Source organism: Euprymna scolopes, chromosome 5 (genome assembly GCF_053919585.1).
Source record: "Euprymna scolopes isolate OS-2025 chromosome 5, ASM5391958v1, whole genome shotgun sequence".
NCBI classification, from domain to species: domain Eukaryota; kingdom Metazoa; phylum Mollusca; class Cephalopoda; order Sepiida; family Sepiolidae; genus Euprymna; species Euprymna scolopes.
In genome coordinates, this window is record NC_136486.1 from 146,404,893 (window position 1) to 146,426,862 (window position 21,970).

Consider the following 21,970-nt stretch of genomic DNA (forward strand, 5'->3'; position numbering starts at 1 on the left):
GAAGTTAAGTTAGAGTATCCTTTAATTGCGAACTCTTCTAGGGAAATAGCCTGTCCAATGCCAATTTCACTTAAAAATAAAAGGTCTGGTTTAGTCTCCTGTAATTGGGTTTCAACCTCTGGAAGGTTAGAACGTAGACCCCTGATGTTGGAGAAGGAGACATGGTAGTAGGGGTCTATGTTGGAAGTTGGAGAACCGGGTTTAATCGTGTATTTTTTCTTGAAACTTGTCATGATGAAATTTTGGAATTTGTGGACTAGGTCGTCAGATTTAAGAGCAGGACAGAGAGGGGAAACTAAGAGAGAAAAAGAAACGAAGAATTTTTTTTTTTTTTTTTTTTTTTTGTAGCTAATGATAAGGTAAAGCCGTAACAATTACCCACTAGTATGGCATCGAGAGGCCCCACCAGAAGCTACTGCATGGTCCAGAATCCATTCACCAAATGGCAATACAGCAGCCCCAGTACTTTGCACCTGCTGATAGGACAGCCTCCTTAGTGGTTAATCCAAGTTTCGGGTCCCTGACTATCAGGCGGATAACGTCAGCCCAGACAAAACGTTTACCTCCAGCACCCTTACTAGTGACATGGCTACAAGGATAGACATAGAAACAGAAAATTTCCACCATCTCTGCCAACTGTTCGCGCAAAATACTGCCAACCTAGAAAACAGCTTTTTCTTCTCCCTTTGTCAGAAAAATCACTCATTAAAAATTGAGGACTGAGGGACAAATAAGAAGAAGCGAGAGTAACAGGAGCTGCCGATAACGCATCCACAATGCGTTTTCTACTCTCCTAAATGATAAAATGTACAAAAAAAAAGAATGTGCTCATGTTACTTAATGGGTTGTTGAGAATATATATTCCAAAATTCATAATGATCCATGCATTAATTTAGAAGATTGCCCTATATATATATATATATATATATATATATATATATTTATATATATATACACCAGGTTAAAGGTATTCAAGAGTGATAACTAATGAATTTAACAAGGTTATTAAGAGTGCTCAATAAAAGAAGAGCAAGATATATTGTTATTAATATAAACAAATTTACATAGTGACGACACTGGACATGCTAATATTTTGGATAAATGGTCAGTTAAAACCAGAAGTATTCATCAGGCGACTTAATAAATGATTACTTTCCACAAAAGAGACATATTTTGAGGACTAGTTTCTTATGTGGAAAGCAACCATTTATTAAGCGATGAGGACTTCTGGTTTTAATCCATCATTTGTCTGAAACATTAGCATGTCCAGTGTCATGACCATATAAATTTGTTTATATTGATAAAAAATAAATTATATATATGTATATATATATATATAATTATGTATTATAGCTCAGGACAGAGATAGATGGCTTAAGTCCAGGAAGGGATTCCTCATTGAGTGATAAAACCTTGATTGATTGATTGATATATTATTGCAAATTATTATTCAAGCATTGCAATTGCTTGACTGTTTTCCATATTGTCATGAAAACAGATTTAGATCTTGAAGTTTTGAAGCAACACAGTGGAGAAAGATTTTATCCAGAATCAATCCTACTCTCAAATGATTGCAACTCTGATCCCAAAAGAAGAGCAAGTCTGTATTATTGGAAACAACAATCACAGCAGTTCTACCAAAGTTTTCCTTTTCCTATGTGCTTGCTTTTATCAATGCAATATAGGACATCTCTCATGCTGGTTTTAACACATCCTCAGATAAAGCAGTTCTACGACTCTCAGAGTAACTAATTTAGAGTGGATGGACGATAGGCCAAATTGTCCAGTGTATCATGACCCCAACAAGAAAAAATAAATGGAATGAAAGCGACGTATATGATAAATGTAACGATAACAACAAAAGAAAACTCATGCGTGCAACAAAATATAAAATTGGTATTTATTTAAAATATGGAATCATCATGTTGTGATGCTGGTTCCCATTAGATCGCTGAAGTTAAGCAACATTGAGCTTGGTCAATACTAAATGGGTGACCATTTGAGAATTCCAGGTGTTGTATGCATTCTCCATTTAACTCCTTTTCCTCATTGTCTTGAACTTCTTGGCTCTGGAATCAGAAAATACTAATGCAGGAGAAGTGTGGTTGGAGATTGTACAAGCCTTGCTTCACTAGTATACATCAGGCACTCTTACAGGAGATATCCATTGTCTCTCTCTCTCTGCATCTTTTAAGGAATAGTTCATAATTAGAGAATTGACAGGGAAGGATGGATCATTACTAGGGCTATGACAACAGAATATTCTTATCATTTGACTTACAAGTATATATAAAACACAGTTAATCAACCGAGAACCACATCACTCTATATAAAAGCAAATAAGATATGAACAGAGACACACTAGAGAATCAAAACAATGAAAAGAATATGCTGTTGTCTTAGTCCTAATCATTACCATTGATGGTGACGATGATTATCTCGGCTGAAGTGCCTTTTGATCTTTAAGTGGAACTTGTTGCATTTTGATGTGAAACTGTTGTTGCTGGTATTGGTAAATGAGTCGGACTTCTGTCTAGAACTTACAAAGATCATACCTCAGGATTGTCTGATCTTCATAATGTCCTCCTTGTTAGTCACAACTTTTTGTTAATCTGCAAAAGCTGTTGCTGGTATCTTGTTTGTCGCCATTTATTGTTCAAGTGGTTGGAGTAAGCAATAGAAGGGTGGAAGCTGTCACTCTTGCTTGTGATTTGTCATTGCAGTAGTAAAATGTCTTTAAGTCAGCTTGTGTCTCGTAAGGATTTCTGCAGCACAGGTTATTGGCAGAGATGGCATCTCATCAAATGATGAGGCCCCCAAGTGCAGGATGAGTAAAGAGACATACCTATTTTTATACAACTTGGTCAGCTGCGGCTGATGATGATGGAAATACTTTGAAAAATTTATTTATTTATGAAAAATACAAAAATAAATTAGGCACTAGGCCATTCAAAAGTATTGGGGGAGGGGGGGGTTCTATGGTCATCCTTGTCGTCACTGTACCTTATGTATGTCTATCATTTTCCTAGCTAGAATCTTCAATCACCATAATACTACATTAACTCCAGGAGTTGTCCTCCCAAATTTATTTATTTATTTTTTTTTTTATGAGATCTGATTGGTTGTCAAAACAACGATATGTGCAGAAAGAATTTTGTGATAATTTTTATCACACGGGCCAAGTTATTCAAAGATCAAACATTCAGTTTTGTTAGGAGTGTCAAGTCATAAATGGGTTCAGTTTGCAATCTGATTGCATGAAGTATCGATGACTTTTAAGTTATCAGTTATCATGACAGATTGAGATTAGAAAATCTAATGGAAAAGCTGTGTGATTTAATTATCTTGCATATTGATTAAAGAAAGAACGAAGTACATTTTCACATGCAATTGTCATTATCATTTATATTCCAAATATATTTCATGGATGAAGTCCAATATAGTGTTAGGACACATGTGCTTGTTCTGAGAAAACCAGACTAATAAGGATGTGGGCATACCCATGTATTCACTAACCATGATGGTTCTTCACATTGTGACTGGGTTAACGTTGTCTGTCAGTCCAATCAGAACTGCAACAAAGATTCCTAACACCAAGCAAAAGCAAATGATAAACAAATAATAATGTTTATTATTTTTTCGACGTTACAATAATGTTGAAAACAAGCATGCACAATGAAAGTTTTTTTTATTATCCCAGCTAATTGAAAAGCACCAGTCCAACTCAACACAACAGACCCTCTGTTCTCAGGGGACGACTGAAAGCCAACTGCCTGGCAACTCTCTAAAAAATCAACTGTCATTTCAAACGTACAGCTCTCACTCTTTTTCTTCCAAAGAGGAGGATGACTATGATTGCATCTCCTCCCATTCTCCTGGGATCTCTTCATCCTCAACTGATTCTGACCCTTCGTTAGTGATTGCTGTTAATTTGTCTCAAGGTCTGCTTCTCCAGACATCCACTGAATATAGCGTTTAGGACTGTATCTATTCATAAGGATTTTATCCAGAACCCATCGAAGGAAATTAGTTTTCCCACAAAGGCTGATCCCAGTGCGATTTTTCCCATCAAATGCAGCACTTCTTCTTGAAACAAAGAGAATGTCTCTTGGATGGTCTAACTCTTGCCACAGATATTTTCAGTTTTCTGTGTCTCGCTCTTCCCTTGGTTAGTTTTTTTAACAATTGTACATCTTCTGCTATTTTTTTTTTTTTTTTTTTTTTTACAAAGGCATCACCACTTATCAAGGCCAAGAGGCCACTCGAGGATAAGGATTAAAGAGTGTACAGTAGACGATTGGACAATAAAGTAATCGATAGTAATGAAAATTCATTAAATTTGTTAACTTATATGGAACGGCTCATCAAAAACTTGTTTACGTTAGACTTGAAGACAACCATATTGTAGTCAGCTGGAAAGCAGGAAAACGGAAGACAATTCCATAGGCGTGCAGTTCTAAGAAAGAAGCTTTGTTCATGGAATCTATGTTTAGATTTAGGCACAGATAAAGAGTGGGGAAAATTATTGATAGTGCTTTCTACTAGATAGGTGTTTCTTGTAAAAGTTTGGCGAGGGGGGGGAACCATAGATTGCAACTCAGTCGATCACTTGTCATGAAAATAACGATACATCAGAGACAAACTTGCAACATCTCTTCTGTGAGAAAAAGGTTGTAGGGAAGAGAAAATGACATCTATGAGGCTACAAAGTCTATTTTGAACTCTATCAAGGCAAGATAAGTCTTTTCTAGCAGCTCCTGCCCAGATGTGGCAACAGTACTCCATCCTTGGACGTATCTGGCTCTTATATAGATAGAGAATTGCATCAGCAGTAAGATATCCACTGGATCGATAGAAGGATCCCACCATTTTTCCAGCAGCCTTGGCAACAGATTTAATGTATGTGTTCCATTTCAGATCAGGAGTAATGGTCAAGCCCAGAAGCTTGTCAAAACATGAGGCCTCCCCAAGACGAGAGCCATTCATTTCAATTGATGCCAAATGGGGATCGGAGCGTTCATGATGTAAAGCTTGGTTTTAGATGCATTAAAGTAACAAGCCACCTCTTTCCACATTGTACCACTTGCTCAAGATCAGAGGAGAGAGAATCGGAGAGAACTTGGTTGTTTACGGTCTTAGATGTGCTACCGTAGATAGTAGTGTCATCAGCATAAATGTCTACAAATGATGTAAGGATGTGATTTGGAAGATCATTAATGTAGATCAGGAAGAGAGTTGGGCCCAGGATGGACCTTTGAGGACCTCCAGTATTAATACTGTTAGCTTCTGATTTCTGCCCATCAACCACTAACTCTTATGAATCTATCAGAGAGAAATGATTTAATAATCGAGAAGACATTTCCAGCTATATCGTAGCTGCAGATTTTGTGAAATAAACCTTTATGCCATACCTACCAAAGGCCTTTGATATGTCAAGAGCAATTGCCCTAGAAAGGTAGCCTCCGTCAAGAGATTTACTAATCCTATGAGATATAACTGTAAGCACATCTGCTGTAGATTTAGCAGAGCGGAAACCATATTAGAACTAAACTTTTTGCCTATTAAAAACTGGCAAAAGTTATAGCCTGTTGATTTGCTTTATGCCAAACTTCTAGAGTAAATGTTGCATTGTGATGACTAACCACTATTAATCCATAACTGTGCATTGAACGTGTACCATAATACTTAGTTTGCTGCACCTTATCATAATAAAGGTACATACAAACTTTCAGCTAGATTGGCCCACTAGTTTCCAAGAAAAAGTGGAGTAAATGTGGTATTGTGGTGACTAATCCTTATTAATCCCTAGCCATGCATCAAACGGATACCATAATACTTAATTCAGTGCACCTTATCAAACAAACGCCCATACACAAACGTTAAGATAGATCAGCTGAGTAGTTTCCAAGAAAAAGTGAAACAGACAGAAAGACATAGAGAAATATATGACTATCAAATTTATCTCTAACACTTTGGATGTCTTTTTGAACTTGGTGATAGCCTTCTCAAGGTGGAAAGTTCAATTTTGACTACAGGTGATAAGTATCAGAACAGATACTACACTTTAATCTAAGGAAACGCCTTTGAAAAACAATCCGATTGCTTACTATCTGACTTTGACTCGTCCTTTTATGGTTTCAAATACATTCACATTGATTGTTTTTGTTTTGTTCAATTGCTTCCTATCCGAGTTAAATGGTTCATCTTTTTTTTTTCCTTTTTAGTGTGAGGCCATCTATCAAAAGCGGACGTTGGCATTTCTTAACCATTTTGTCACACACACTGTCCGCTTTCTGAATAAATTCTCTGGCGTCTGTGAAGAAAAACTTGAAAATCTCTCATATCGCATCCAACGATTGGAAATAATGATGAATATTCTGGAAGCTAAAGTAAGTACAACCTGCAATCACATCCTTTGTATTTTTTTTTTCTTAATTCTTCCCCCCCCCCCACCATTTAGTATTAACTGCTTGGTTTAAGCTACAGTGTTGATTCTAATATGAAAATTAGCTACTCAGCTTTAACTGCAAAGATGAATTTCATCACACTAATTCTATAAACATAAACATTAGAACAATGTTCTTATATAATGAAATGGCCTGTAAAAAATGTGAAGCAAAATGTTGATGGTCGCTAACTGTAACCAAACCTAATGATGAAATGGCCTGCACAATAAGATGGGGAGCAAAATGTTCCTGAACTGTAACCCTATTGTATTCTCAAACCAAATTTTCAGACTGTTTGCTGCTTTGTAATTTCTCTAAAGATCATCACCATCATCATAATTATAATCATCATAATAATCACCATCATAATAATAATCACATCATAATAATCACCACCACCACCATTACCATAATAATCATTACCATCAAAATAACAATAATAATAATAATAATAATGTGTATATGTCTCTATTATATGCTGGTTCATGTTAGATGGCCTTAAGAAATTAAATCAAATTTCAAAATAACCTGTCTCAAGCCAGGTTTTTATTTTCCCTCGGGTTCATTTTTATCAATTCCTTCCATGTCTTTCTTGGTCTTCCCTTGTAAACAAAACTGAACCATTCTGCATCTACTATTATATTTTCATTGTTTTTACTGTCCCCTCCTATCATTTCTCTCCATGTGCCGATTATCTACATGCCTCCACGTATAAGTGAACCATGGTGACAGAAAAACTTCAAATATGTATAACCGATTTTAATGAAATTGAAACCATATGCATAAGCTGCTAATTCAGAGAGTATTCTGATGCTTCACTTTCTTCCGACTATATGAAGAGAAGATACAGTGAAAATTTGATATGTTATGAGGATTATGAAAAAAAAAACACGTAGTAGTGAACCTAATTCAATCTGAACAACATCAAGTCTTCCTTCATTAAAATGATATACATTTGAACTTCTAAAGGAGATTCAGCCCCCATAGCTCCGTTAGATTAAGATTCAAGATCACTTCTATTGAGAACTTTATACATATGATTCAAATTTCATTTAAAAAAAAAAATGATATATTTAAAGTTTTAGGGGAGTTATATCCTTATGGCCGTTTTAGGGGTTAGGGTTAGACATTTGGAAACACTTCCATTGTCTTCCTTTGTAATTTTTACATAAGAATATACCTTTTAGATCCTTTTTCTTTTCAGTTGGGAACATACAAACAAACACAAACATTGAGTTTTATATACATCATTATTATTATTATATTATGTCATAGACAATGTAGATCTGTTAATTGTTGTTTGTTTTTTTAAAATTTATATTGCTTTTTTGTTTCAGCTTTCCTCTATTCCCGGTTTAGAAAATGTTACAGTTCCAACGTCAGATTCATCAGTTGCTTCCCAGTCGCCTGTAGCAACCAGCGAGAGTTCAACTGCTCCTCCCCCTCCTCCAGCCACACAAGCAGCAGCACAGGTCAGTCGCAAACAAACAATGACTTTTTCTTGCAGATTATTTGTTATGGCCAATTTTTATAAAATCATGCAAAATTTCACTTTCCTCTTCATGCACAATTTTGAAACGTGACACAAATTTATAAAACTATAATTTTTTTTTTTCAGAAAGGTTTGACATATTCTTTATTCTTTCCATTATTATTATTATATTATTATTATCACCATTATTATTTTATTATCATTATTATTATTATATTACTAGCAGATGTATCCGGCGTTGCCCGATATTAAACGTAACATTAAATTCCTTTAAAAAAAATGAAGTAAAAGAATGGAAAGAAATTGAAACACGTGCATGCGAGTATTATGCTTTTTTCTAAACAGTTCATTTCTTGTAAGTAAAAAAAAAAATTCTCAAACTGAGATCGAAACCAAAACCTGAAGACAGTGAGTCAAGTACGATAACCATTAGGGCAACTTGGCACAATCTTTAAAAAGTGTTTTCAAACCTATTCTTAACTCGTGAAACAGATAAAAATTCGATGACCTCAAGTACTAAGTTTTCAATTTTGACCCCTTAGCAGCCCTTTTTTCCAGATGAAAACTGATCAAAAAATTTTCCACATGTCTGGATACCTTATATACAAAATGTCAAGTCACTAGATCAAAAAATTGAAAATTGTCCACACACACACACATACATACTCACTTTTATATATATAGATTTGTATTTTTCACCTGGTTGTCTCTTGTTATCGTAAGACATTTCATAAACTTCTAACTTTTGTTTGTCACCATTTCGCTTGTGCTGCTTGCGAGAATCAGGTTAGCATCAACTGATTTCCTCTACATCTTAAATGACCTACAAACATATTAAATTTGAAATAGTTTGAAATATCTTAACTGTTTTTGCATCTCTCAACAAATTTTTCTAGTTCATAAAAATGGAGTCATTTTGAGTTATTTAACTAGCAAATGGTTTATGATGAAAGAAGGAAATTAAGGCTAGTGGGGGTGTACTTCCTAGAATTACTCAATACATATACCTCAGTCCGACAGATAAAGGTCACTGAAATGGCCAGTCTCTGTTTGGCTGATTGTTGAGAATGTATTCTTGATTGGTATTTTGGAGGAAGGATCCTTAGACGACTTTCATCATCCAAATAATTTTCCGGCTCCAAGGCATTACCGTCTGCTTTTTAATTGGAGAGAAGTAGTGTAGTATATGTCCTGTTGTTACAAGACCAGCCTCCTAAGCATTATCTCCTCCTTTGTGAGGAAGATAGTGTAGTATAATATACAGCATAATCATGTTGACACACACTCCATTAGATCACCAAAGTTACACATCATTGGGTCTGATCATTACTAAACTTACTGATTTGATAATACCAGGTGCCGTATGTGCTCTCCGCTTATCTCAGCATTATTTCCAGTTATCCTGGACTTCTTCTTGCCACTAGAATCAAGCAGTGTTAACTCAGGGAAGAAGTAGTTAGAGATTGTGCAACCTTTGCATCACAGTTCAGCGTATGCCATCCATAATCAATCCAGGATGATCAGATCGTCCTCACATGTCCAGTCTCATATTTTTGCTAGTATTTCTAATTTTGCTTAAATCCTTTCATTTTTTTTTAAAAAATTTTTATTGAATACTAATATCTACAAATTTTCTTGGATGATAAAGATGGAGTAATTTTGAATGATTTAACCAATAATTTTTTAATGGAGTGGTTCCCAACCCTTTTTTACATGGTGGCACACCATTGAGTTATCTTCAATTTTCGTGGCACACCTATCACAAAAAATAAATATTTTCTACTCATAAAACCTTCTTACAGTAAAAAAAAATAAAAAATAAAGAAGATTATATGAGGAGAATTTTTATTTGTATAAATCAATATATCCTATATTCAATATCTGGTATAGAATAATAATGTCAGTCGAATAGTTGTACCCGGTGTTTCTTGACTACTGCTGCTGCAATGTGTGGGCGAATGTGAGTGACACACTCTTAACTCTTTCACGTTTTTTTTTTTAATGTTGTTTAGGTAAGAAAATCCTAGTTCCGATAAGTACAAAGCTGAGAATTGCAGGTTTTGATGGCTTTTTTTTTTTTACTTAGAGTTGAATACTCTTCTAAAGTAGAAATCCAAAAGTTGTCTAATTGTGCATTTGAAAGCACAATCACAAGAAAAACTTGTTAATTCTTTCTCTTCACATAACTCAAAATTAAAAAGATTGATGACTGATAAATTTAGTAATGTCATCATGATTAAGTTTGGTTCAGTTTGGTTTTACAGCATATCAACCTTTTTTTTTTTTTTTTTTTTTTGTAAAGTTGGTTTGAATTAAAGTTATATTCTTTTATATAGATTTACTTTTTTCAGAAATGTTAGTATTTTGTTGGAGTTTATTTTTTTAAATAGTTCTTTCATATTGTTGACATTGTAATAATTTTGCTGGACATGCGTGAGATCGCCACAATCCAAAAGAAAGTGTTTTACTGTAAAAGGTTCTTGGCTCATGATTAAGAAATTTGTCTTTATTGAGCAAAATGAAATTAAATGGCTTCCAGCTATTATCGCTTTGCAGCACACCAGTAATTATTCTGCAACACACTAGTGTGCCATCGCACAGTGGTTGGGAACCACTGGATTAATGGATTGTCCTAACTATACTCTTTTGCTGAATATTAATTCAAAGAAGATAGATTCATGGAAGACTCCTGACCTGAAATGGATAACTTACATCAGATCCGTTGCCATTATTGCTGGTAAAATATATGTACTCCTGGATGTATGTACTCCTGGATGTATTCCTGACAAAAGCATCACAAAAGGTATCTCACTTCTGATGCCATCTTCTATGTGTATAAGAGACGAATACATTCTAAGATGGAATACTGTTTTCTGTATCTGGGAAAGAGCTGCTAAGAATACTCTTTTCTACCATGATAGGCTTCAAAGCTAGCTTCAAAAGCCTTCTTCTTCACTTTATTTCCTCTTTCTCATAAGAGACGTAGCAAGTCTTCTATTCATGGTTCTCTCCTGTAGAACATTCTTTTTTTTTTTTTTTTTTTTTTTATTCAATTTTCACCCCAAACAAGGCACAGTGCCACTTTGAAGCAGGGGGCTACTATTAGGGAATTAATTAGCGGGGTCATTATGAAGGGAGAAGAGTAGAAAGATGTTTGTTAACATTACACTTGAACTTCTGCATATCATTGCAGTTGGGAAAGCAGAATCCCGGAAGGGAGTTCCAAAGACCCGCAGTTCTGGGGAAGAAACTATTGGAGTAAAAGGCTTTCTTGCACCTAGGGATCTCCACTGTAAAGGGATGAGACTTAGTAGCTTGTCGGGTTTGTCGGGGGTAGTTACGTCGGGGAGGTACAAGTGTTTGCAGTTCGTCAGAGCATTCACCATTAAAGTATTTGTAGAACAGGCAGAGGGATGCAACATCTCGTCGATGGGACAGAGGTTGAAGCCCAGATGACAGTTCAGGACCTATCAGGTTTGCGACTCTTTTTTGAACCCTGTCCAGGAGCGAGAGACAAGCAGCAGATGCACCAGCCCAGATGTGACAACAGTACTCCATACATGGGCGAATGGTTGCCTTATAGAGGTATAGGATACTGGCAGGCGTAAGTAGTTTTCTAGCACGGTAGAGGGAGCCAACCTTCCTTGCAGCAGCCTTGGCAATGCTCTCAATGTATCTATTCCAGTTCATATTCCCTGTAAACGTTAGGCCGAGGAGTTTAAAAGAAGTACTTTCAGGCAATGTGTTCTTGGCCATTGCTATTGGTGGTAGAGAAGGTTTCTTGTAGTTATTGAAGGAAACAAGCTTAGTCTTAGCAGCATTGAATGAGACCAACCATTTTTGTCCCCATTCCACTACGGATTGGAGGTCATCCTCTAGTGTTTCTGCCATTTTCTTGGATATGTGTTCATTTGTTTTCCCCTCATATCTGTTATAGAGAGTGGTGTCATCGGCAAATATACCCATCTCCGAAACAATATTATCAGGGAGGTCGTTTATGAATATCAGGAACAATAGAGGTCCAAGGATAGACCCCTGAGGCACTCCCGCATTTATGTCATATTGTTTGGATGTACGTCCGTCGAGGACAACTTTGATTTTTCTATTACTTAAGAAGGATTTAATTACGTTATGAATTCTTCCAGTGATTCCATATGATCTAATTTTCCTTAGAAGACCATCGTGCCATACCCTGTCAAAAGCCTTAGATATATCAAGGGCCACCGCTCTACCCTCCCCTGTTTTATCCAATGAACGGTATATACGTTCAGAAACTACAGTTAAGATATCTGCTGTTGAACGGGCTTGCCTGAATCCATATTGTTTGTCAGTCAAGAGTTTAGCAGCTGTTAGGTGCTGGACTAGGGCTTTATTAACTAAGGACTCAAATATTTTGGCGAAAAGCGGGAGGAGGCTAATGGGGCGATAATTTAGTGGGTCAGTTCTTTCACCAGAATTCTTGAAGACTGGTACCACAGAGGCGGTTTTCCAGCAGTCGGGAAAACAAGATTCGTTAAGGCATTTATTGTAAAGTTTGGACAGAACTGGAGCAACCTCGGCAGAGCATTTTTTTAATAGCACAGCCGGGATGAGATCTGGTCCACATGCTTTAGAGGTGTCTAGGTTTTTTATAATAGCATGTACCTGAGAAGGGGTGATTTTCAAGTCGTCAAGTGTGGCGTCTGTTCGCAGAGGAAAATCAGGGAGTGAGTGGTGTACCGAGTTCAGTGTGGAGTTTGAGGCAAACCGACTGGCAAGCAGATTAGCCTTGTCAGTTGCCGTGCAAGCAACCTCATGATTGTTTGTTAGTGGGGGAATAATTGACTGTCCATTATTAACTACGCTGTTGTAGATTTTCCAAAAATCCCGGGTTCCTAATTTCTGTGCTTCGATGCGCTTTCTGGTGGTTTCAGAGTAATCTGACTTAGCTGTGTCTATCACTCTCTTACAATTATTTCTAGCTTCTATAAACTTCTGTTTATTTGAGCTGGACTTATGTCGGTTGAATCTGCGGAACGCATGCTGCCTTTGACAAATGGCAGCTGCACAAGCAGAAGTAAACCATTGGGGGGAGTGGGGCTTGCTATAGTATTTCCGTGCGGGAACATGTGCTTCAATAGCAGTTTTGAACCATTCAGTTGTCTCATTTGCACACTGTTCCGCTGGAAGAGTAAAGATATTTTGCCATGGGGCATCTCTGATGAGCTCCCTGATGGCTTCCCAATCAGCCTTTTTGTAATACCTCGTTGTTTTGAGTAGTGGGTCTTCAGTTTTAGGGCGAGAATTTAGGCTGATTTCTACCATTATCACAGCGTGATCAGCATTCCCGAGTGGGCTATGGGCATTTGTTGTACAGTCATTGGGAACTGTTGTCAGAAAGAGATCTAGAAGTGAGGCATGTTGATCGTGCTGGTCTGGGAAACGTGTCGGAAATGTAACCATCTGAGATAGGGAATGAGATATAGAGAAGCTATATGTGGCGCTACCAGCTACGTCTGTGTGATTTGAGAATCCTAGCCAGTTACTGTGGTGGACATTGAAGTCACCAAATACATGTATTTGTGCGCTAGTATCGAGGGAGAGTGCTATATCTATGCTGTCTGAGACTTTGTTTATTAGGGTACAGTCTTGGTTTGAGGGAGAGCGGTAGAGAAAATATAAGTAGCTAATATTGTGTTGCATATTTAGTCTGAAGCACATAAAGGCCTGGCCCTCTGATTCTAGTTTTATTTCTCTAGTTAGGGGGAGGGTGTTTCGAATATAGACTCCAAGTCCATGCATATGTCTGTCCGAGTCCTTACGGTAGAGTGGGAGATAACCAGGCATGTTAAAGTGGTTAGAGGGTATGGAGGAGTGAAGGTTAGTTTCACTTAATGCTAAGATATCCGGGGTGTTTACAAGGAGAAATGACTCAACATCATCTAAGTTAGTTCTAAGCCCGCGGATATTAGTAAATGCAAGCCTCAAGGGAGGAGGCAGGTTGGTTTTCTTTGAGTTTGGTCCTGGTTTAAACGTAACTTTTGCTTGAGCTGTCATTTCATTTTATTTTATTTAAAAGTTTCAGTTAGGGTGGATGAGTGAGGGGGTGCTGGACAAGTAGTTGTGCAGAATACCAGACATGCAATACAAGTAGACCATCAGCTGTCCTCACCCACAGGATTGTGGCCTCGGGAAAGCCCACCGGGGATGAGTGCAGGGTCCCTTTCCATGCGCGACATGGCACTACAAACATCCCGATATTTTACAACTGTTGATGGAGCAGCCGCTCTAAGCGCTACCAAAGAGTTAGGGCTCCTGTACTATCAGTCGGAAACAGCAGCCAGGAACTGTCAATCCGGTACCCTCAATCCATTAGGCAAAGCCAGCCCAGTCCAACTGCACTGACATATATGGCACTGAAGCACCCCACTGTGTCCAGTTTAGGGGGATTCGCAGCAGAAACTTATTTAGCTACAATTGCTAACAATTTCCCTTATCTATTTGTGCCTTAAACTAAACTCCATGAGCAAAATGTGTTTTCCTAAAACTACCTGTCTGTATAGCACAATACCATGGGGCTGCTTCCCAGCTGACTATAACATAGCTTTTTTCAAATCTTATGTAAACAAGTTTCTGTTGAGCCGTCCTCTTAAATAAACAAACACTACCCAAGTTGCACGATTACCAATAATCATGATGTTGTCTCACTGGCCAATTGACACTCACTAACCCTTATTCTTGAGTGACCTTTGTGCTTTAATAAGCAGACCCTCCCCTACCCACCCTCGTAAAAAAAGAAAAAGAAAAAGACAGTTTACTAAAAATGAACCAACATTTATGAGTTTTTTTTTTTTTTAATTTTAAAAAGTTTTTTTATTAATTCTTTTTTTTTTTTTTTATTGGAATTTTCTTTCTTTGATACAGGACAAAGACATATCTACCACCAAATCCGAACCAGTGAGTCCCGAAACGGCAGCTACGACTCCTTCTGCTTCAAGTGAAACACCAAAAATGACAGTTTGTCAGGATCCAAAATATGCAAGATATTTCAAAATGTTGAGCGTGGTAATGATGAATTTTTATACAATCTTATCAGATGCAAACGTTCATTGTTGAAAATCAGTCTTTCATACGGATGGCTCAAATAACTTTTTAGTTTTATTTAATTTTTTAGGAATATCAACATAATTTTATGAAACTAAACCGTTTTTTTTTTCAGAATTCTTTATGAATAAAAAAACAAAAATAAAGAAAATTCTGTATGATGTACCTAACCATGATCAAATGAAAATATCATATTCCAAAAATCAAGTAAATTGATCAAGTAGTTTTATTTTTAAATAAGGAAATCAGATTTTATGAGTAACCAGAAAGCAACCGTCTTTTCCGACATTTTGAAAACAATCTAAAAAAAGGGCAATAACTCAATAATTCAAACTTGCAAGATTTATGTTGTAATGTCTACGAATTCGGAATTAATCACTTAAAAATGATTTTCTTAATAAAAATAAAACTATGAGCAATTTACATGATTTTAGGAATATGATGTTTTTGTTTCGTCAGGGATATCATAGATATCTTTTATTTTTGTTTTTTATTACAGGAAAAATTCTGGACAAGAACCATTAGTTTTTAAACACATTTAAATTGAGAGAAGATGGTGTCAAGATCATCAGCTTTTCGCCTTGTTGATATTTACTTACTGCCCACCACAGCAAGATGTGACACAAGGTCAGAAGGTGGAGTGTTTAAGCCAGTGCCCCCTAAAGGAAGAGCACTCTGGCCTTGCATAAATTGTCAGCACATCCCCGGTAGGGGCACCTCAGGAAACAAGCAATAATTTTGCCCCACCCGGGTGGCAAAGCCTGGAAGGGTGAACTTCCTAGGTAATACCCAGGCGGAGTACCTCAGTCTGACAGGTACTGGACCAGTTCCTGGTCACTCACCTGTCAGGCTGATTGTCAAAAACGGATTCTTGACTTACTTTCTGCCCAGGTCTCCAAACAACCGGGGCAGCGAGGAGACTAACTCTGCAACATTCAAAAGAATATAATGAAGGGCTTTTCACCTTGTATGGCCAATCTAAGAATGCTTGACTAGTCCTAAAGTAATGAAAGAGTAATATCATCTAACCAAGGTACCAAAGATTCTTTCACACGATTGCAATAAGCAGTAGATGATATTTTTACTCTTTCACGTACTCTGATTGGACGAGAAAATCTTCCCTCGATGATGCCCATATTATGACTCCTTCATCCAATAGGTGATATCTGTAACCATGGCGATGCTCATCTTTAATGCCCAATTGTTTGCCCGACTATCAAGTCCATCAAATGGCGTTTGCTTCTCATTTTCTCAATTTTGCCCATTCATTCTTCGTTCTATCCATAAACTTTTGCATCGTGGCATAAGACGGAGGACAGTTTTCACAGAAACTATTGTCCCAAGGACGGCATACCTTGCAGATTCCATTACATGAGCATGACAAGCTGCAGTGAAAATGAACTTGTTTGTCTAGTTCTTCAACTGAACTGACAACCGGTATTCCTCAAATCAAAAAGTACAAAAGTGGACTTTGCATTTACTTTCAGTCGCCTCGTAATATTTTCTAATTTTGTCCTTCAATCCTCATATTCGAGGACCAATGTTTCTGATAAATGGGCAAGAATTGCTGTTTTCTGGGTCAGAATCTAAGTCATCTGAGTTCTTTTCCCTTCTTTTAACATTTTTGATTGAATGCCAAATTTGTTTGTCAACATAAATTTTTATTATTTTTTTTTTTCTTGACTTTTCTATTAAAATCAAACCATTTTTTTTTGTTCTTGTTGTGAAGGGAGTGCCTGAACCGGCTGTTAAACTCAAAATGCAACAAGAAGGACTTGATCCAAATATGTTGAAGTAAGTTTTCCTTTCAATTCTTATAAATATATATCTATCAATACCATTTTTTTTCAATACCTATATACACTTAAAATTGGTAGGAATAAATGGTGCAATTTGTTTTGCTATGTGGAGTATAAGTGTTTTTCGGTTTTGTTTTGTTGACATAGATAAGTGAAAGCATTAATAATATATCTTGTATGTTATATACTGGATTTTGAGATAGATGAAAATGTTGTCTCCTTTTATATTGAAATAAAAGGAGGCTGCTTCTATATTACATAAATTAAAAAAAATATTGAATTTCAAGTAAAACAGATGGTACCTACGTAATTGTCATGTCAAAAATAGTAGCATGCCAAAAAATTACAAAAAACGATGAGGTAGAAAAATAATTATTAATGAAAAACTGTTTTCGATAAAATTTGTATGGGGAATACATTTTGTCTGACATTTTTAATTACGTTCGTCATGTGACATAAGCAATAGAACTTAACTCTCTCTCCTGCCAACTTCTCTCTTTTTTAGTAAGCGTAATTTTGCTTCCTTTCACAAATTTTTTTCATTGATAATTTTTCTACCTTATTGTTTTTTGTGATTTTTGGATATGTTACTATTTGAGACATGACAATTACCTAGGTACTATTTGAAATTCAATAGTTTTTTCATTTCTGTAATATAGAAGTGCCAAAATGAGTTCTGTTCTTTGTGTTAGCATCTTAGAGTGATCTCCCCTGCTTGTTGTTGTGGAAAACAAAGATGGAAGTTTTGATAGATGACCGAGTATCGAGGATTGGAGTTATGTACAGAGTAAATCAACAGAAAATATATTAATTTTGTATAGACAGACTTTTTTTTTTTTTTTTTTTTTTTTACTCGCATTCACCCCTAACAAGGCATATCAACGCTTGGACGTAAGGGGCTGCTATTTGGGACCATGCCTAAGAAAGATTACCAAGATATTGGTTTACATTACATTTAAACTTATGCATATCAGTACAGTCAGGGATGCAGGTAGCAGGAAGGAAATTCTAAAGTCTAGCTGTTCGAGGGAAGAAACTATTAGAAGTAGAAAACTTTCTGGCATTTAGAGACCTCAACAATGAAGGAGTGTGATTTTCTTGTAAAGCGGGTTTGTTGGGGATATGTACGTCAAGGTGACACAAGTGCAACGAGTTCATCAGAGCACATTCCATTAAAATATTTGAAGGGACATTCAGAATACAATTGTGAATTATTTAGCACTTCAACCCAGTCATGACTTACAGAACAAGAGCATACGATCCCCATAAATTTAAAAAAAAGGGTTCCATTTGAAATTCTGTGCAGATTCCAAAGTTCAACACGATACACCTGGAGAAGCTCGGAAGTTACATTGACCAAAAAAGCTGTGAAAAAAACTCAAGATGAGAAAAATCCAAATAATACAAATTAGTAAGAAAAAAAAAAAATTTTAACCTTTTTCTTTGTTGACTTTTTGATTTGATTTAGAACTTCTGCAGCAGCATAATAATCATAATAAGCATCATTATAATCATATGTTGGCATGTGTTGGACAGCTTTCAAAAATTGACTTTGAAACTAACCTATCTTATCACTTCCTCCATTGTTTTCCTTGGTCTTGTTTTGCTTCCTCAATTGGTCTACATCTATAATATAGTTCGGGAACCAACACGTTGTAGCTTCTGTCACAAAGTAGACAAAGAATAAAAAAGAACTTCAATTCGCTTCTTTCTTTTTTTTCTTTCTGTGGTATAACATTTATTTCCCCATTTTCTCATTACTGCTGTGACGTTCTTCACGTGATCATATTCTCAAGCATCATTCATGATCTCGAACGTTATCCATGCGTCTCACATGATCTCCACATCTCTTTCTCCTTTTCATAATTCTCTAAAATCTCAAAAGAAAAGTAAAAAGTGTTTGTTTTCCTTATTTTCTTTAGTCCTCATCTACCATGAGTATTGTTTCTGACAAAAAGGGAAGAATCTATCCATCTAACATCTATTGTTGGCAAGTTTTTGATCTTGTAGTATTTTTTGTTTTTTTAGTTCCTTATGTCAAGTGGCTTCATGCCTTGTCTGGAGCGATTTACATTTAAAAAAAGAAAAAAAAAATTATCACTCTTCATCTAAAAAATCAGAAATTTTCTTTCATTCATAATTCACCATTACATATCAAAACTATTCGGATCTCCTTTGTCTCTTTTTAGCAATCCGAATGCTCCTGTTCCTGATGGCGGATTGAGTAAACAAGAAGAAAAGACTGAAGATGATTTTAGCGACTCGATAAGTTCAGACGACGACGATGATGACTTTAGCAGCTAAGGGTGAAAATAAATGTGACACTTGTAATCATTATCTTCATTGTCCCGAGACTTCTTGGCGAAGTGTTATCAGGACGATATGATCTTCGACTTGAGAGAATAAACCCACACTGCTGGAAAATCTCTTTATTAACAAAAGAAAAATGAGTTTAATAAAATCACAGTTCAGCGACAATGATTCTAAAACAACACAATCAATCATTCCCAGTGCCTCATGATTCCAAAGTTGGCAACTTTTGTAGAGATGTCAACAACATATCACATTGCCAAAGCGTCCCGTTCCAAAGATCCAGGGTTCCAAAAATGAATGCATCCGAGAGCAGATGTAACAGATGTACACACATGAATATTAAGTTTTATTTCAACTTTCAACCCCCCCCCTCCCAATTTCATTCATTAAAAAAAAATATATATTCTTTTTGTTTCCTTGGCAACAACAAAAGGAATTACACTCAAATGAAAAAGAAAACAAATTATATATTTTTTGGATCCAGATTTAAAAAAAAAAAAAAAAAAATCTCTTCTCCTAATCACCTCCATTTATGTTCAGAAATTGAAATTTGTTTCTTGTTTGTTGATTCTGCTCGTTGCAAGCTCAGCAAAATTAATTTTTCCTTGTCGTGCTCTGCAAATTTTAAGTTACAACAAAGCAACCATTCATTGGAATGGTTTAATTTTGTTTTTGTTTTGTTTTTTGATATTTCTTGAAACGATTAAAGTATTTAGTAGAGATTGTTATTATTCCTAAAACAAGATTTCAAAGTTATTATTATTTTTTTTTTTATCAACAAAGCTTATCTCATTATAAATTAATATGATATTTAACAATGTTATCCAGAATTCACTCTGTATTAAAAACAAAGAAAAATCTGCATGATGTATGTACCCATGATAAAGCAAAAATATTATGTTCCAAAAATTATGTAAATCGATCAAGTAATTTTTATGTTTAAACAAAATCAAATTTTATGAGTATCGGAACAGTGAGTGTCTCACCTGCTATTTTAAATAGCATTTCAAGAAACAAAGGGAGATAACTAAATAATTTATACTTACTAGATTTATGTTGCAATGCCTATGAATTCCCATTAATTGATTTAAAATGATTTTCTTTATAAAAATATGACTACTTGATCAATTGATATGATTTTTTGGAATATGATATTTTCATTTTGTTACGGATATATATTTTCTTGGGGGGGGGGGGGGGGGGCTGGACCAGAACTAAACGTTTAGCTGTGCTAATAATAAAAATAGCAGAAATTATGACACAACACATATATTTTTTTTTAGTTTTTAGTATCTGTCTGTCTGAAACCAAAAATATTTCTACTATTACATTGTACTATCTTTTAAGGCTCAACCAGTTTTTTTTTTTTTTCACATTCACCTTAAACAAGGCACATCATCACTTGGACGTAAGGGAGGGGCTAGTATTTGGGACCATGCTTGGTTTATGTTACATTTAAACTTATGCATATCAATATGTTCAAGGAAGCAGGTAGAAGGAAGGAAATTCCAAAGTCTAGTTGTTCCAGGGAAGAAACTATTAGAGGAGAAGGCTTTCTGGCATTTAGGAACCTCAACAGTGAAGGGGTGTGATTTTGTTGCTAAGCAGGTTTGTTGAGGTTATGGACATCAAGCAGGCACAAGTGTAATGAGTTCACAAAGACACATTTCATTAAAATACATGTAAAACTGGCACAGGGATGTAACATTGCGGCAATGATACAGGGTTGGAGCTTAGTTGACAAAGTGGAACCTATCACATTGGAGAGTTCTTTGAACCCTATCTAAGATGTGGCAACAATACTCTATGTATGGGTGAATGATGGCTTTGTAGAGGTACAGGATATGAGGGGCGTCCAATAAGTAATGCCCCTGACCCACTTCCCATAGCAGTAGAGCAACGAAACTTGGCACAGTTATTAGTCTTTCTCTACATAGGAACCACCCAGAGTTATGCATTTCTCCCATCGTTTGATGCAGCTCTGGAGACCGTTTTTGTAGAACACCCCAGGTTGGTCCTCCAACCATGACGTGACTTCAGAAATCAAGGCTGCATCATCTGGGAAACCCTTTCCTTTCAAAAACAACTTCATGGCTGGGAAGAGGTAAAAGTCAGAGGGTGCAAGGTCAGGAAAGTAGGGAGGATGGGGAAGGATTTCATAACCACATGCCCGTGCTTCTGATCTGGCAACATGCGAGTTGTGGACCGGAGTATTGTCCTGTAGGAGGAGGGTACCTTTACTGATCTTGCCCCGCCTCTTGATTTTGATAGCTTCCCTTAATTTCCTCAAAAGTGAAGCATAATAGGCTCCTGTAATTATGGTACCCTTTGCCAGGAAATCTGTCATCACTACTCCGTCCTGGTCCCAGAAGACTGTGAGCATGACCTTGCCAGCGGAAAGCTGCACCCTTGTCTTCTTTGGAGGTGGTGAGTCCAAGTGCTTCCGCTGCATTGACTGGGCTTTGGTCTCTGGATCATAGTGATGGACCCAGGTTTCATCCTGTGTAATCAGTCTTTTGAAAAACTTTGACTCATCTTCTTGGCACATCTCCAAATTCATCCTCAAGCACTCAACGCATTTTCGCTTCTGGAATGGTGTGAGCAACCTGGGAATCCATCTGGCAGACATCTTATGCATATGCAAATAGTCATGAATGATAGTTTCCACAGACCCTGTGCTAATCTTGATATCTTGGACTATTTGGCGAATAGTAATGTGGCGATTTTCCAAAATGGCAGCCTCAACTTGATGGACAGATGCCTCATCAATGGCAGAAGGGGGGGGGGCAGTCCTGAGAGCTGTTTCCACAGACTTCCGGCCATGTTTGACTTCACGA

At 36.5% G+C, this 21,970-nt stretch overlaps 1 protein-coding gene across 1 annotated transcript in view; it reads left to right on the top strand.

The window, feature by feature from the left end:
- Positions 1–19,876, top strand: part of LOC145277009 (WASH complex subunit 3-like) — a 41,543-nt gene extending 21,667 nt beyond the window's left edge. The window contains exons 2-6 of the mRNA XM_080128605.1: positions 6,225–6,389; positions 7,784–7,918; positions 14,842–14,982; positions 16,751–16,815; positions 19,010–19,876. Coding sequence (XP_079984731.1) covers positions 6,225–6,389; positions 7,784–7,918; positions 14,842–14,982; positions 16,751–16,815; positions 19,010–19,124 — 621 coding nt within the window. The 3' untranslated portion in view covers positions 19,125–19,876. The remainder of the gene's footprint in view (positions 1–6,224; positions 6,390–7,783; positions 7,919–14,841; positions 14,983–16,750; positions 16,816–19,009) is intronic.
- Positions 19,877–21,970: the final 2,094 nt, after the last annotated feature.